Source organism: Hyperolius riggenbachi, chromosome 1 (genome assembly GCF_040937935.1).
Source record: "Hyperolius riggenbachi isolate aHypRig1 chromosome 1, aHypRig1.pri, whole genome shotgun sequence".
Lineage (NCBI taxonomy): Eukaryota > Metazoa > Chordata > Amphibia > Anura > Hyperoliidae > Hyperolius > Hyperolius riggenbachi.
This window is the reverse complement of record NC_090646.1, coordinates 157,992,337-158,005,893: the sequence shown is the minus strand read 5'-3', so window position 1 is coordinate 158,005,893 and position 13,557 is coordinate 157,992,337. Positions and strand designations below refer to the sequence as shown.

Sequence of the window (13,557 nt, the reverse complement as noted above, 5' to 3'; positions counted from 1 at the left end):
GGAGGACAACAAGGGACTGATTATCCTGAAGGCGGCTGGAGGAAGCCCCAGGTATGTATAAAACTTTAATTTCATCTGTCTCAGGTTTACTTTGTTACACAGTAGTACTATACTCTACATATGCACTCCCCACAGAGCTGCAGGGAATCCACTGAGAATGCTGTGCACATTGAACACAGAGGTGTTGTCTGTTTACAATCCCCTCATTCCCCTGCTGAGTACCTGCACATCATTCTTACATGTACCCACAGTTGCATTGCCTAGGGCCTGATAGATGTTCTTTGTTCCGGTTTGTACCTTTTACAAGTACTCTTACCAAGGACTAGTTTTAGTCTAAAGGGAATAAATATAGTAGTCTACATATCATTCTCACTTCAGTTGTCTTGTAAAATTCCTAAGCGTTGGCAGTTAAGAGACGAATTTCATGTTACATACTTTTTAATCAACAAAATTGTAATATGCAAATTAGAGGAGTCGGAGTCGGTGGAATCCTAAACTGAGGAGTCGCAGTCGGTGGATTTTTGGACCGACTCCACAGCCCTGGGTATCAGTGGGGCCTCTGCTGGGGGTGGAGCCTCCGAATGTCCTGGCTCTGTGTAACGTAACGTGTCTTTAGCCAGCACATCCCTAGTGAACTGAAGAAGGGAAAAGGCAGAACATGCTGATTCTGAGAAACCCTGGTCACTTCTGTCAGTAAAAGGCCGAGGACTGATATGCTGAAAGGAAATTTAGCTGACCAAAAAGAATGGGGTTATCTGTGTTAGCATTCAGTTGGGACTCACTGAATAGATATGGTCAGGAAGATGCAAACAATTCAAAGTTGATGCAGTTTTTATGGTAATTTTATGCAAATGTATGCACTATGCAGCTTGAAAACAGATCATCCGGTGGCATCTGATTTGGTCCATTTTCAGGTTGCTTACATTTGTATAAAAATGCCCTAAAATTTGCATCATCTCTGAATCATGTACATCTCGTTTTGACCTCACTTGTTGCTGAGTACAAAAGATGCACAGGAGAGCCATCATACAAAGAAAAGTCCCTAGAATAGTCATTAGTACTTGACAGGCCCTGCAGATTGTGGCTGCAAACTGGAGATTCATGGGATCAGTTGGTATAGTGTCTAGGTGCATCATTTATGTTGTATCTTTTGATCTACCAGTCTCCATGTATGTATGTATGTATGTGTGTGTGTATTTCAGCTTTGTCACTGATTCCTGGATATTGGTCTCCAGAATCTGCTGATACTGAGTGGAATCCATGCGTCCCTCCACTTTGACAAGATTCCCAGTCCCTGAACTAGTCACAAAGCCCCACAGCATGATGGAACCACCTCAATATTTTACTGTAGGTAGTAGGTGTTTTTCTTGGAATGCTGTGTTCTTTTTCCTGCATGCATAATGCACCTTGTTATACCCAAATAACTCAAATTTAGTTTCATCAGTCCACAGCACCTTATTCCAAAATGAAGCTGGCTTGTCCAAATGTGCTTTAGCATACCTCAAGCGGCTCTGTTTGTGCTGTGGGCGGAGAAAAGGCTTCCTCTGCATCACTCTCACATACAGCATCTCCTTGTGTAAAGTGCGCTGAATGGTTGAACGATGCACAGTGACTCCATCTGCAGCAAGATGACCATTCGTCGCTTCTGTTTATCCAATATTTTTCTTGGTCTGCCACTTTGAGCCTTAACTTGAACTGAGCCTGTGGTCTTCCATTTCCTCAATATGTTTCTAGCTGTGGATACAGACAGCTGAAATCTATGAGACAGATTTCTGTATCCTTCTCCTAAACCATGATGGTGAACAATCTTTGTCTTCAGGTCATTTGAGAGTTGTTTTGAAACTCTCATGTTGCTACTCTTCAGAGAAAATGAAAAGAAGAGGGAAACTTACAATTGACCCCCTTAAATACTCTTTCTCAATATTGGATTCACCCGTGTATGTAGGTCAGGGGTCACTGAGCTTACCAAGCCAATTTGAGTTCCAATAATTAGTTCTAAAGGTTTTGGAATAAATAAAATGACAACAGTGCCCAAATGTATGCACCTTCCTAATTTTATTTACACAATTATTGTGCACTTTATGTAAATCCAATAAACTTAATTTCACTTCTCAAATATCACTGTGTGTGTCTCCTATATGATATATTTAACTGACATTTGTTATCGTAACTGTTATAAATCACCGTTTGCTCCGGCACCAGCAAACTCATCAGCAAGAGTTGCAAACACGACTCATCACAGCAAGCAGGAGATAGACTTTCTTAGGCGTCTTCAAAGTTTGATGGAGTTTATTAATTCCACAGATATACAGATACTCATCTCTACATGTCGTTACAGCTTAGCGAAGCAATCGTTCTTTAAGTCCATTTGCGTTACAAGCTCTTGACTAACCTTCCTCCTGAATGTTAGTCAGTTATCTTCTTTCTATACTAAGTTACATCATCTAGACTACCTATGTACAGCATACATCATATCAGAACAGAAATGGATTATATAAAGCTTTAAGCCAGCAGGGACAGGTAGCAAGACAGAAAAGAGTGCTACTCCATACTCCGGCTGTGGGTTTTATATGAACCAGAAAGAGTTAAATGTGACCCCATCTGATCCATCTATGATTGGTTCAGATCCCTTGTGATGTCAGGACACACACCTACTCGATTAATATTCTATAAGATATTTTGCCCTAGTCGCAGGAATGTTATGTTTTATAAATATGGCCCATGTTGATTGTTCCCGTAGTCCATTTGTCCGGGGCAGTGTAGGCCTAAGACCTTGGACTAGGAACATCTTATCAGTATCTGCTTGTATCATCTGCTTCAAGCAGACACTGAGATGCTTCTGCCTGCATCACGAAAACCTCTATTTAAAGGTCTACTCTGCGAACAAGCCTTTTACCTAAAACTCAGTCCAAATAACTGAGGCCTACTTAAATTATAACAGTAACGACCAACGATTTATACAGGAAAATCATGACAATTAACAAGGTTGCCCACCAAACTTTCGCATCCCAATATATATATATATATATATATATATATATATATATATATATATATATATATATATATATATATATATAATTTTTTTTTTATTATTATCCTATGTGCACTGATCACATTAAGTTTTACATGATTTATATACAGTACCTTTTATTTGTCTTTCTGATTCTGTTTTACAGGTAAAATTGCATCCAGCTAAAAGAATGCCTTCTGCTAAAGACAAGTGTGAAGTGTTTTATCCAGAAGAATCGTCTGTGCAGGCTACGGCATCAAGTGAAAAGCCGCTGCAGGTACCAGTAAGTCATTAGTGTCTTCTGTTGTGGAAGCATACGTAGGTGAACATCTCTGCATTCGGAATGTGGCTGAAATGGCTTGAAATGGTCTGCTAATCTCCACTAACATACCTGATCACTAACCGTTTTGTCTGGCCTAATATGAGAGATACAAAATGAACTGGGGAAAGAGTAGGGGCAGTACAGTTATGTACACCTCTTTATATTTGGGCTTTGCATTGGAATTTGTGTGATTGGTTTTATTCTTGGCAGGTCTGGCTAGCTTGCTCCATATTGATGTAGGATCACATAACAAAAACATTGACCAACAGCAAAGCTGCATTGTAGCGGCCACTGTGTTACCTACTGCTTATCTGTTTCAGAATGTCTTCCCTCTGTGACTTGAGTATGCACCAACAACAGGATTGTCAGCCTGTTGGGCACTCTCACCCTCTGAACTAATGCAGGATGAGGAAGGAGAATCGAGGACAAAAGATTTAAGGCAGATTAATCTGTAAACAGAATGTGTGTTCAGCTTCAGTCAGCTGATCCATAAGGTTCACACCCACGGCAAGATTTTGTCTGTCACTGTGACAAATGTTTGCTCTAGCTAACCTTGTGTAACTCTCGTTTCACGAAAAAACGTCAAACCACAATTAAGGACGGGTTATGTACGACAACGCTCGTTTGTTTTAAAAGACCGTTGTGACGGATGGGTAATGATCGTTCAACGACGCCTGTGTGTACAGATTGTACACACAAATACATTTATAGTGTATTCTACACTGACCCAAATGTTATTGTGTGTACATATATATTTTACAGTATGAATCATAGTGATCCTTAAAGCCTTAAAAAAAAGTCTCAAGGGGGCACACTTGGCCCGCCGGCCTTAGTTTGAGGACCACTGTTTTAAGGAGACAAAAATGCAATAAAATGGATACATTGGATTGGATATATTATACAACAATAAGTGATGGATGTATAGGGGAGTGGAGACTCTTGATTGTGTTACCAAATGCACAAACAAATGGAAGTGGAAGCCAGTTATAAACCAATGACCAGACAAAAGAGGAAACATTCAGTGAAAATGAGTAAAAGTGAAGGACAATGAATAACAGAGTGCACAGTTCCTAGTGTATTGGAGGTGAAAGAGAATGTGAATGAGCCAAGGTGACTGGGATAGTAGAAGAGTGGCGCAGAGCTTACCAGGAGCAGCAGAGGACCCTGTTCTTGTACACATTGTCACAATTCGCCAACTAGCGGTTTCTTCTCAGGCACAACGCAACTCAATTGGAGCCTGGTTTAAAAAGGAAGTGGGGAAGGGGGGTGGAAACCTTTGTATATGTGCGTAGCTATGCACAGTGAATCGCACAACGACGGAAATCTGCATACCCTCCTCCCGAACATGTACATAAGTGATGTCAGACATCACTTGTGTCTAACCCCTCAGTCACATGGGGAGGTGAAAGCACAGCTTTTGCTGTACTATACTCTGCATGTACCCACTGGACTGGGGGAGCACTGGAGAGGGACGGGGACAGATACTGGTACAGAGGGAGACACAAAGGGGGGCAGAGAGAGGCACTAAGGGGAACAGAGGTAGGAAAAGGGACAGAAGGAAGCACTAGAGGACAGCAGGAGGCTTGGGCCAGAGAGAGTCACAAAAGGGGACAGAGAAAGGCACAGAAGGAAGTACAGATGGGGACCGAAGGAGGCACAGGGGAGCAGAGGTGGCATGGGAACAGAAGGAGGCACAAAGGTGGACAGAAATAGGCAGAGGGAGATAGTGGGACACACGGGGGAAGAGGTGACATGGGACAGAAGGAGGCACAAAGGGGGACAGACGGATGCACAGGGGAGAGATAGCTTAGAAGGACACAGTGGAGACTACCTGCAACTTAAGGTGGCCATACACTGGTCGATTTGCATTCAGATTCGACCAACAGATAGATCCCTCACTGATCGAATCTGATCAGAGAGGGATCGTATGGCTGCCTTTACTGCAAACAGATTGTGAATCGATTTCAGCATGAAACCGATCTCAATCTGTGGTGGTGCTGCCGCTGCCCCCCTGCCACATACATTACCTGCTCCGCCGGCGCGTGTTCCCGCTGTCTTCTTCTCTGCTAGGCTCCGGGTTCCGGCTGGCTTCACTTCTTTCTGTCCGGGTAGGTTTAAACAGTAGTGGGCGCTCTACTGTTTAAACTTCCTGCCGGGACAGGAAGAAGTGAAGCCTGCTGGACTCAGTCCAGCGCGGCCTGCAATAAAATTAAATTAAATCCAGGTAGAGACCCAGCATCTTTGTTCTATGTGAGCTATTGTATTCTCTCTCACTGTAGGTTCATGCTTTCTTTTTAACATTAATACACATTATAAAGTGCTTATTATTATGACAACATAAACATTTAACTATTGAAAGGAAACGTGTATATCACTCCTTTTATTGCTGTTTAGCTTTCATTGGAATCTAATTTCTGTTATTTTTCCTGTCCACCACCATTAAAGCCTTGATTAACTCAGAAATTATGCACTTCCCCTGCACTCAGCACTTAACTGTTCATATCTGTTTTTTGTCCTGCTTGCTCCGCTAAGTGTACACTTCTCACATTACTTCATTTTTATCATTATTTTCTAGGGTCATTATTCACCTTCCAGCTTTTCTAATGGCACATATGTACAGCATAGTAGGAACCGACTCAGATAATAAGTGTGTGTGGTGAAACCTTTTATGTTCTTTTTTTGTTTTTGTATGGCCTTTTTATCGAACGCCTCCATATATAATCATGTGCTATCCAGCATCTAACCGTTATTGTTGTCCTACTTCTTACATAACTACTGCATTTTGTCCTAATACATACATAGACACCCTTGTGTATATAAAAAGAAATAATAGAAACTGTGGGGGTAGAAGACTAAAAGCAGGTAATTTGGATGCTGGCAGCCGCCTGATACAATGGCCTAGACAGCAATGTTAATTGTGGCCATGCTGGGGCCCAGGTGTAATTTTGGTGGCGGTGGTGCCCAATAATAATTGTAAGTCGATGGCAAGAATATCAGCAGAAGTTTTTAGCACCACAGGCGGTGCATATTTCTATGAAAATTGCTGTGCAGGACATAAGTTAGGGTTAGGCATCGTGAGAGGAAGAGTTCAAGTTAGGAAAGGGTCATATCAAGCAAAAGTAAAATTCTTCCTGTCCTCCACTGCCAGCTAGTTTCATTTTCTCCGACAGGCTTACTGTGCAGGCCCTGGCCACGCATCTTCGTTCCCGTCCGCAATAGAGTCCTGTGTAGGCGCAGCATCCTATTGCGGACGGGAATGCAAAGAAGATGCATGGCCAGGCCTGTCGCAAAAATGAAAGTAGCTGGCGGTGGGGGACCAGAGGATCCAGGAATGACTGAGAGGGCTTGGGACGGCTGCAGGGGCTGGCAGAAGGGGGGGGGGGAAACTGATTCCCCCCCCCCCCCCTCCCTGGCTTAAGTGTCTCTTTAAATTTTGATTTTTAAAATAACTGCACCAGAACAAGTTTTATTGGTCTTTTTTTAAAAAAGTGTCACATCGCCCCAAAGTATGAGTTCTGTTTAGGTATTGAAGACTATGATTTTCTATTACAGAAGAAGCTGCTTGTTGAGCGCCATACTGGTAGTGACATTCCATCTTTACAAGTGACTTCTGTGCAGTTTGAGTCACCAGCCCCAGAGGACATTACCAGCTCAGAATCTGAAGGAGATGGTCCACAGGAAGACATGGTAAGGGTATCTGCACAAACATGTTGTGTCCTAGTTATGTAAATATTAAAGTGTTTGTCATTAGACCGTTGGGGAGGGGCTTTCATTTGACCTTTTCCTAAAAGTGCTGGACTGTATTGCTGATCTGCTGCCTACATTTTCTGACTGCTTCATTGAAGGAGGACAGGCAAATGGTTTTGAACATTTTTTTTTTCCCAATTATGTATCAACCGAAAAAGGCATCAGATTCATGTGAGATGCCACGGTTCCTGAGAAATTAGCAATTCCTTCATTTCACCTCCATACACTCAATTCACTAAGGGCTGTTTGGTAAGAAAAAAAAATCGGTTGGTAAATTATCGCATTCTGTAATTTAGATTTCCTTTTTTTTTCCTGAATTCACTAAGATTTTCCACACGTGATACTAGTTCAGTAATTTACTGAATGTCTCAATGGCAAGCTGTGTTCTGCTACAGTGATGTTCTACTTCTGGCCAGAGCAGTGATGTTTATTCTGGTACTCGTGATCTGTCTAAAGGTGGCCACACACGATACAATAAAATGATCCGATTTTACGTCCATTCGCTAAATATGATCGCATCTCCTGAAAAATTGAAGTCTTGTTTTTTTTTTTTTTTTTTTTTTTTCCATTCGACTGAATAATCCGATCGGATTTCCCCTTTTTTTTTGGGGGGGGGGGGGGGGGGGGGGGGGGTGTTCTATCTGGAATGCTGGAAACTCATTTTCAATTTTTCTAAAGATTGTATGGTGTGTGATTGTCAATTTATTAATATACACACCCTAGCAATTTTCTCAGTTTCCAATTTTTTCATAATTGGGGGAAAATTTTACATATGTGTGTAGTACAGTGGTCATATTTTTTACATGTTTCAATTATTGTGGCCATACATGGTACACTTTTTTCATCCAATCTTACCATTTCTATGTAATATGAGGTAACTGCCTAAATTATCCTTTCAGTACATTCACTTAATTTACCCTTATGCTACATAGAAATGGTAAGATTGGATGAAAAAATTGTACCATGTATGGCCATTATTTAGTCAGAAAAATTAATTGCAATTATTAAATTGAACAGTTATTTTAAAAAAAATTGTATGGTGTGTGGTCATCTTTAAGGTGGCCATACATGGTACAATTTTTTAATTAGATAATTTAGTTTGATTATTCCGTTAGATCGAATATAAAGATTTTTCCAGCATGTCCGATCATTTTTCCCGAAAAAACGGGATAATCGTTCGAATTTCTTGATCGAAAAAATAAATATTTTCAACTTTCCTTCAATTCAATCATTTAGATCGAATAAACGGGAAAATCGAACGTTTTTATTGTACCGTGTATGGCCACCATTAAGAGCCTTTCCTGCTTCTGTCCTGTGACCACTTACTAGAGTAAAAGGCATCCCCGCCATCCCTTTAGACTGCATGTCTCCTCTAGGCCCTCTGATTCTCTGCATCAGTCTTTACATCTGTACGTCTGAAGAGGAGAAGGAAGCTCGCAGGGCTCTTTTACACTACATGCTTTTCTGATTTTGATGCGATTTTACATGTGATTCTAATTTTGATGCATGCTGTGTTTTTTCTGAGTTTGTTTTCTTGTGTTGCTAGCTTCCAGTAAAAATTGGGATTGTATTGCAATTTGCAATGTAAAAGAAGCCTCAATGTGCCCTGCTCCTGCATCTTGTATTGTATTTCCTCTTTGATGTCCCTCCCAGCAGTACATCAATACTCAATGGAGTGAGTGTTAAGGTGGCCATACACGAAACAATAAAATTATCTGATTTTACGGCAATTTGATAAAAACGATCGGATCTCCCGAAAAAAATCTAAAGCTTTTTTTTTTTTTTTATCGATCCAGAATGCCAGATATTTTTCTTCAATCTTTCTAAAGATTGTATGGTGTGTGTTAGATTTTCAATTTATTAATATACACACCCTAGCAATTTTGTTAGTTTCCAATCAGTTTTATCATAATTGGGGAAAGATTGAACATACGTGTCTGGTACATTGGTCATATTTTTTGAAATGTTACAATCGGTCAGAAAAATTGATTGCAAGTCTTAAATTGAACAGATATTTAAAAAATTGTATGGTGTGTGGCCACCTTTAGGACTGGGTGTCTTCTATTGGTTGTCTCTTTTGCCTTCTTCATTTTACCGAATGGCTGATTGTTAGTTACTGACTGCAGGTAAAATACAGAACGTCTCACTTGTTTTACCGCGTGCGCTAATCTTTGTGAATAGACATTTTTTGAGGTATTCACCTCACTAGTGGATATTTTTACTTTTCCATGTGGTAAAAGCCTTATTGAATTGTAATTTGACCAGACGTTTGGTTTCTTTTCTGCATTACCAAATGTGGTAAAGCTTAGTGAATTGAGACCATTGTCTGCGTTAACAGTAAGCCTTAATTCAAATTACTGGCATGTAAGCATATGAAATGTGTGCAAGTTAGCCGCTGCCGGACCAGCAGAGTGTGGCCCCTTAAGGATCAGAGACTTTTTGGTCAGAAAACGGGGCTCACTGTCATCACATCGCACAGACCAGTCTCTCTCATCATCCACACCGCTCTCCTGATGCTGCAGCCCACTTAGTATGACAACAGAGCTCCATAATCTGGGCAGGAGCGATTTCATTTTCACAGTGATCAGTGTCACCAGCTCACGAAGCTCTACTGTCATATAGACCGCAGACCGAGTGGGCTGCAGTGTCGAGAGAGTGGTGCGTTTGGTGGTAACTGCAGGAGCGTGCAGCACGGTAATTAGACAGTGTACTAGAGGAGCACCCACAAGTAAAACAAAAAGGTGTGCCAAGACCAATACCCCAGTCCCGCCAGGGGCCAGAAGTGCAATAAAACCAAAAATGTTTGGCACCACCAGGGCTGTGGAGTTGGAGTCGGGGCAATTTTTGGCACGTGGAGTCGGAGTCGTGGTTTTGTAAACTGAGAAGTTGGAGTCAGATGATTTTTGTACAAAATCCACAGCCCTGTTAAAGAGACTCTGAAGCAAGAATAATTCTCGCTTCAGAGCTCATAGTTAGCAGGGGCATGTGTGCCCCTGCTAAAACGCCGCTATCCCGTGGCTAAACGGGGGTCTCTTCACCCCCGAACCCACCCCCGCAAACCTTGGTCGCAAACTTGGTCGTGAAATTTTCATTTCCTGGAGGCAGGGCTAACGGCTGCAGCCCTGCCTCTAGTCGCGTCTATCAGACGCGCATCGCCGCCTCTCCCCCGCCCCTCTCAGTGAAGGAAGACTGAGAGGGGCGGGGGAGAGGCGGAGGTACGCGTCTGATAGACGCGCGGGAGGCAGGGCAGCGGCGGTTAGTCCTGCCCCAAAGCGGAAGCACTCCCCCTCTGTACGGAGGGGATTTGGGGGTGAAGGGACCCCCGTTAAGCCGCGGGATAGCGGCGTTTTAGCAGGGGCACACATGCCCCTGCTATCTATGAAGTCTGAAGCGAGATTTATTCTCGCTTCAGACTCTCTTTAAGTATTAGACTAAGGAGTCGGAGCCATTTTGGGTACCGGGAGTCGGAGTCGTGGTTTCATAAACTGAGGAGTCAGAGTTGGAGTCGGAAGATTGTTGTACCGACTCCACAGCCCTGGGCACCACCAGAAGTATTATAGCTCAATTACAAACGTTTTTTATTGCATCCAAAAAAGACAGGAACAAGAAGATCAGAGCAGTGACAGACTGCTGTTTCAAATTAATGTCCTTTGTCAAACTGCTTACAATCAATGCAGCACGGTAATTGAAATCAACGTCCTGGCAGGGATAGCGGGTCTCAAACAGGGTGTAGATTTCAATTAGCAAGGGTTGGAAGCGGCTAACAGCATTCTTTACAGTAGTAGTAAGTAGTGTCCAAGCTTGTGGCTAGTCTGACAGTTCCTTGTAGTCCGGTATTAATTATGGAGAGAATCCGAAGACTTAACAAAAGTTGTTTAGGTGATACCTTTAATGACTAACTGTACAAGATCTCAGTCAGTCACTCATTCCAGATGTGGAAACAGAGTAACAAGCTCCTCCTTTGTGCAGACATTTACTCTTGGAGCAAGAAGGTAACTTCTAGACTTTCTGTACCCCACAAAAGTATGACTTCCAGCAGCAAACTGCCATCTGAAACAACGCAGCAATCATTTCAGCAACCGTGTTTTCCACATTATCTGGAACAGATTTTAGTATAAAAGCATAGAACTGATAACATTTAGGTAACCAAATCTGAAAGCAAATGCAGAAGTAGATGCTGCTACATACATTTCCTTAAGAATTTAAAGGAGTACTTTAAATCATCTCAAGCTCACTTCAACCTGAATTATCGCAAATTCTTTCTGTTTTAAGAAAGCAAACTTTTGTTTTTCTTAACATCTTAGTAAGGGGGCTTTTAGGACCATTGTAGCCCCTCACACACTCTGAGTTCTGGGTCACCATGAGCTTGCTGGTTAGTCTGTCCCTCTCGGTGTTACAAGCCCTACTGCATAGAGCCAAATTAATCCATGCCATGCACTGATGAGGATCAAACAATCTGAAACAGTCTGTATGCATGTTGGATTATTATGGCTCTGTACAAATTAACAAGCTGACACATCATTGCATTCCAGTGGTTCTGGAGGTGTGTTTAGCTTCTAAGGGTACAATGATTAATTTGCATATATTCAGCAGTGATGCACTGGGAGACATCTCGAGCTCACTCCAACCTGAATTATCGCAAATTCTTTCTGTTCTAAGAAAGCAAATTTTTGTTTTTCTTAAAGGAGTACTGTAACCCCAAAAAGAGTTTAACTTACCTGAGGCTTCTACCGGCCCCCTGCAGACGTCAGCGGGAGGAAGCGTGCTGCCAGGGCCGCGCAGGTGCAGTGACTTGCCACATTAAAGTTGCAAATACCGTGAGTGACCAGAGCATCGTTTTGTACCGGCGCGAGCCGGGTTATAGTATTCTTTAAACTTTGTGTTGACCATCCAAAGTGATGCAGAAATGCAGATGAAACACAAAAAACTAAATATTTGTGTACACAAGGCCTATGACTAGAGATGGCCAATGTGATACTGATATCATGCAAATTGTATGCAGCTTGGAAATGGACCCATCCAAATTGGCAGGAAGTGCATTGTTTGGACCAGTTGTAGGCTGCATACAATTTTCATTAAATGTGCATGAAAGGTGGAATGCTAAGCATCTGATGGACTTTTCCACCTCCACCTGACAGCATTATACTGCCTCCAGCCCTTCTCATTTATTTCTGTTGTACAAGTGAACAAGATAACAGGTACTTCTTCTAGCGGTCTTAAAGGGGAAGTCCAGTGAAAATAATGTAATAAAAGTGCTTCATTTTTACAATAATTCTGTATAAATGATTTAGTCAGGGTTTGCCCATAGTAAAATCTTTCATCTCCCCGGTTTACACTCTTACATTTATCACATGGTGACATTTTTACTGCTGGCAGGTGATGTCAGTGGAAGGAGAGGCTGCTTGCTTTTTTTGGCAGTTGGAAACAGCTGTAAACCGCCATTTTCCACAATGCAGCAAGGTTCACAGACCGGAAATTGCTAGGACCATGGTCCTGACATCACACTGTGGTGTATCAGCCATACAGAACCCCCCCCCCGATGATCCTTCTGTGCAAAGGAAAATATTTCTCATGTTTAAGGGGGTATCAGCTACTGATTGGGATGAAGTTCAATTATTGGTCCCGGTTGAGATGGTCACGGTTGAGATGAGGGAAGCACTCTTACTTGGCAATATATATTGTATTGCTCACAAACATTTTTGAGGTGGTACATCTGAGGAGGAGCGGGGAGCTCGAAAACATTTGTGTACTGGTGTGTAGAATATAAGATACATTGCCAAGCGAGAGTGCTTCCCTCGTCTTATGTGAGTAGTTCTGTCGGCTCTGCATTGTATCCGTACCATAGATTTTTTTTTTTTTTTTTTTTTTTATTATTTTAGAGATTTCAATCTGAAATCTATTTGCAGTTGGTGTCAGTAATAGATCCCTAGTGTATGGCCACCTTTAGTGTAGATTTGGCTTTATAAATGCTGGTTATAGTTATATGTGTGTCTGAAGCTCAGCTTCAGTGTTCAGGAGATGAGTGTAATTCTGCCTTTACATGCTGATGTTAGGCTGCCCTGCAGTATGCAATGTAGTAATCTAGTCTGTACTGTGCAGGTCATGAAGGACACACAGATAGACCTACTGAAGGCACAGCTTGCTGAATGTCAGGAGAAACTCTCACGGCTTGAATGGATGGAGGACAGACTACAAGCACTGGAGAACAGTATGAAAGGGAAAATCATTATCGATGACGCCGATTGGACCAACTTGCTCAGTCGCGTTCTTCTTCTGGAAACAGACCGCTTGCTGCAATCTAAAAAGGTCGGAAAATTAAAAACAATTGCCATTGCATTGAATAGTGTGAGCATTGTGCTGCCTATTACTAAAGAAGCAAATTATAAGGCAGTATCTTTCCTCCTACTCCCATGTACCTGTGTATATTTCAAATTCTCGTATTTGTCATGTGACCAATTCCAGGTTAGTGATATAA

The 13,557-nt window shown here is 42.0% G+C and overlaps 1 protein-coding gene across 9 annotated transcripts in view; it reads left to right on the top strand.

The window, feature by feature from the left end:
* Nucleotides 1-13,557, top strand: part of CEP44 (centrosomal protein 44) — a 68,046-nt gene that overhangs the window by 29,663 nt on the left and 24,826 nt on the right. For 7 of the 9 annotated variants that reach the window (XM_068278780.1, XM_068278782.1, XM_068278787.1 and 4 more), the window contains exons 5-8: nucleotides 3,180-3,296; nucleotides 6,888-7,022; nucleotides 11,768-11,899; nucleotides 13,182-13,388. In XM_068278780.1, coding sequence (XP_068134881.1) covers nucleotides 3,180-3,296; nucleotides 6,888-7,022; nucleotides 11,768-11,899; nucleotides 13,182-13,388 — 591 coding nt within the window. The remainder of the gene's footprint in view (nucleotides 1-3,179; nucleotides 3,297-6,887; nucleotides 7,023-11,767; nucleotides 11,900-13,181; nucleotides 13,389-13,557) is intronic. The other 2 variants (XM_068278781.1, XM_068278784.1) reach the window with 2 other exon arrangements.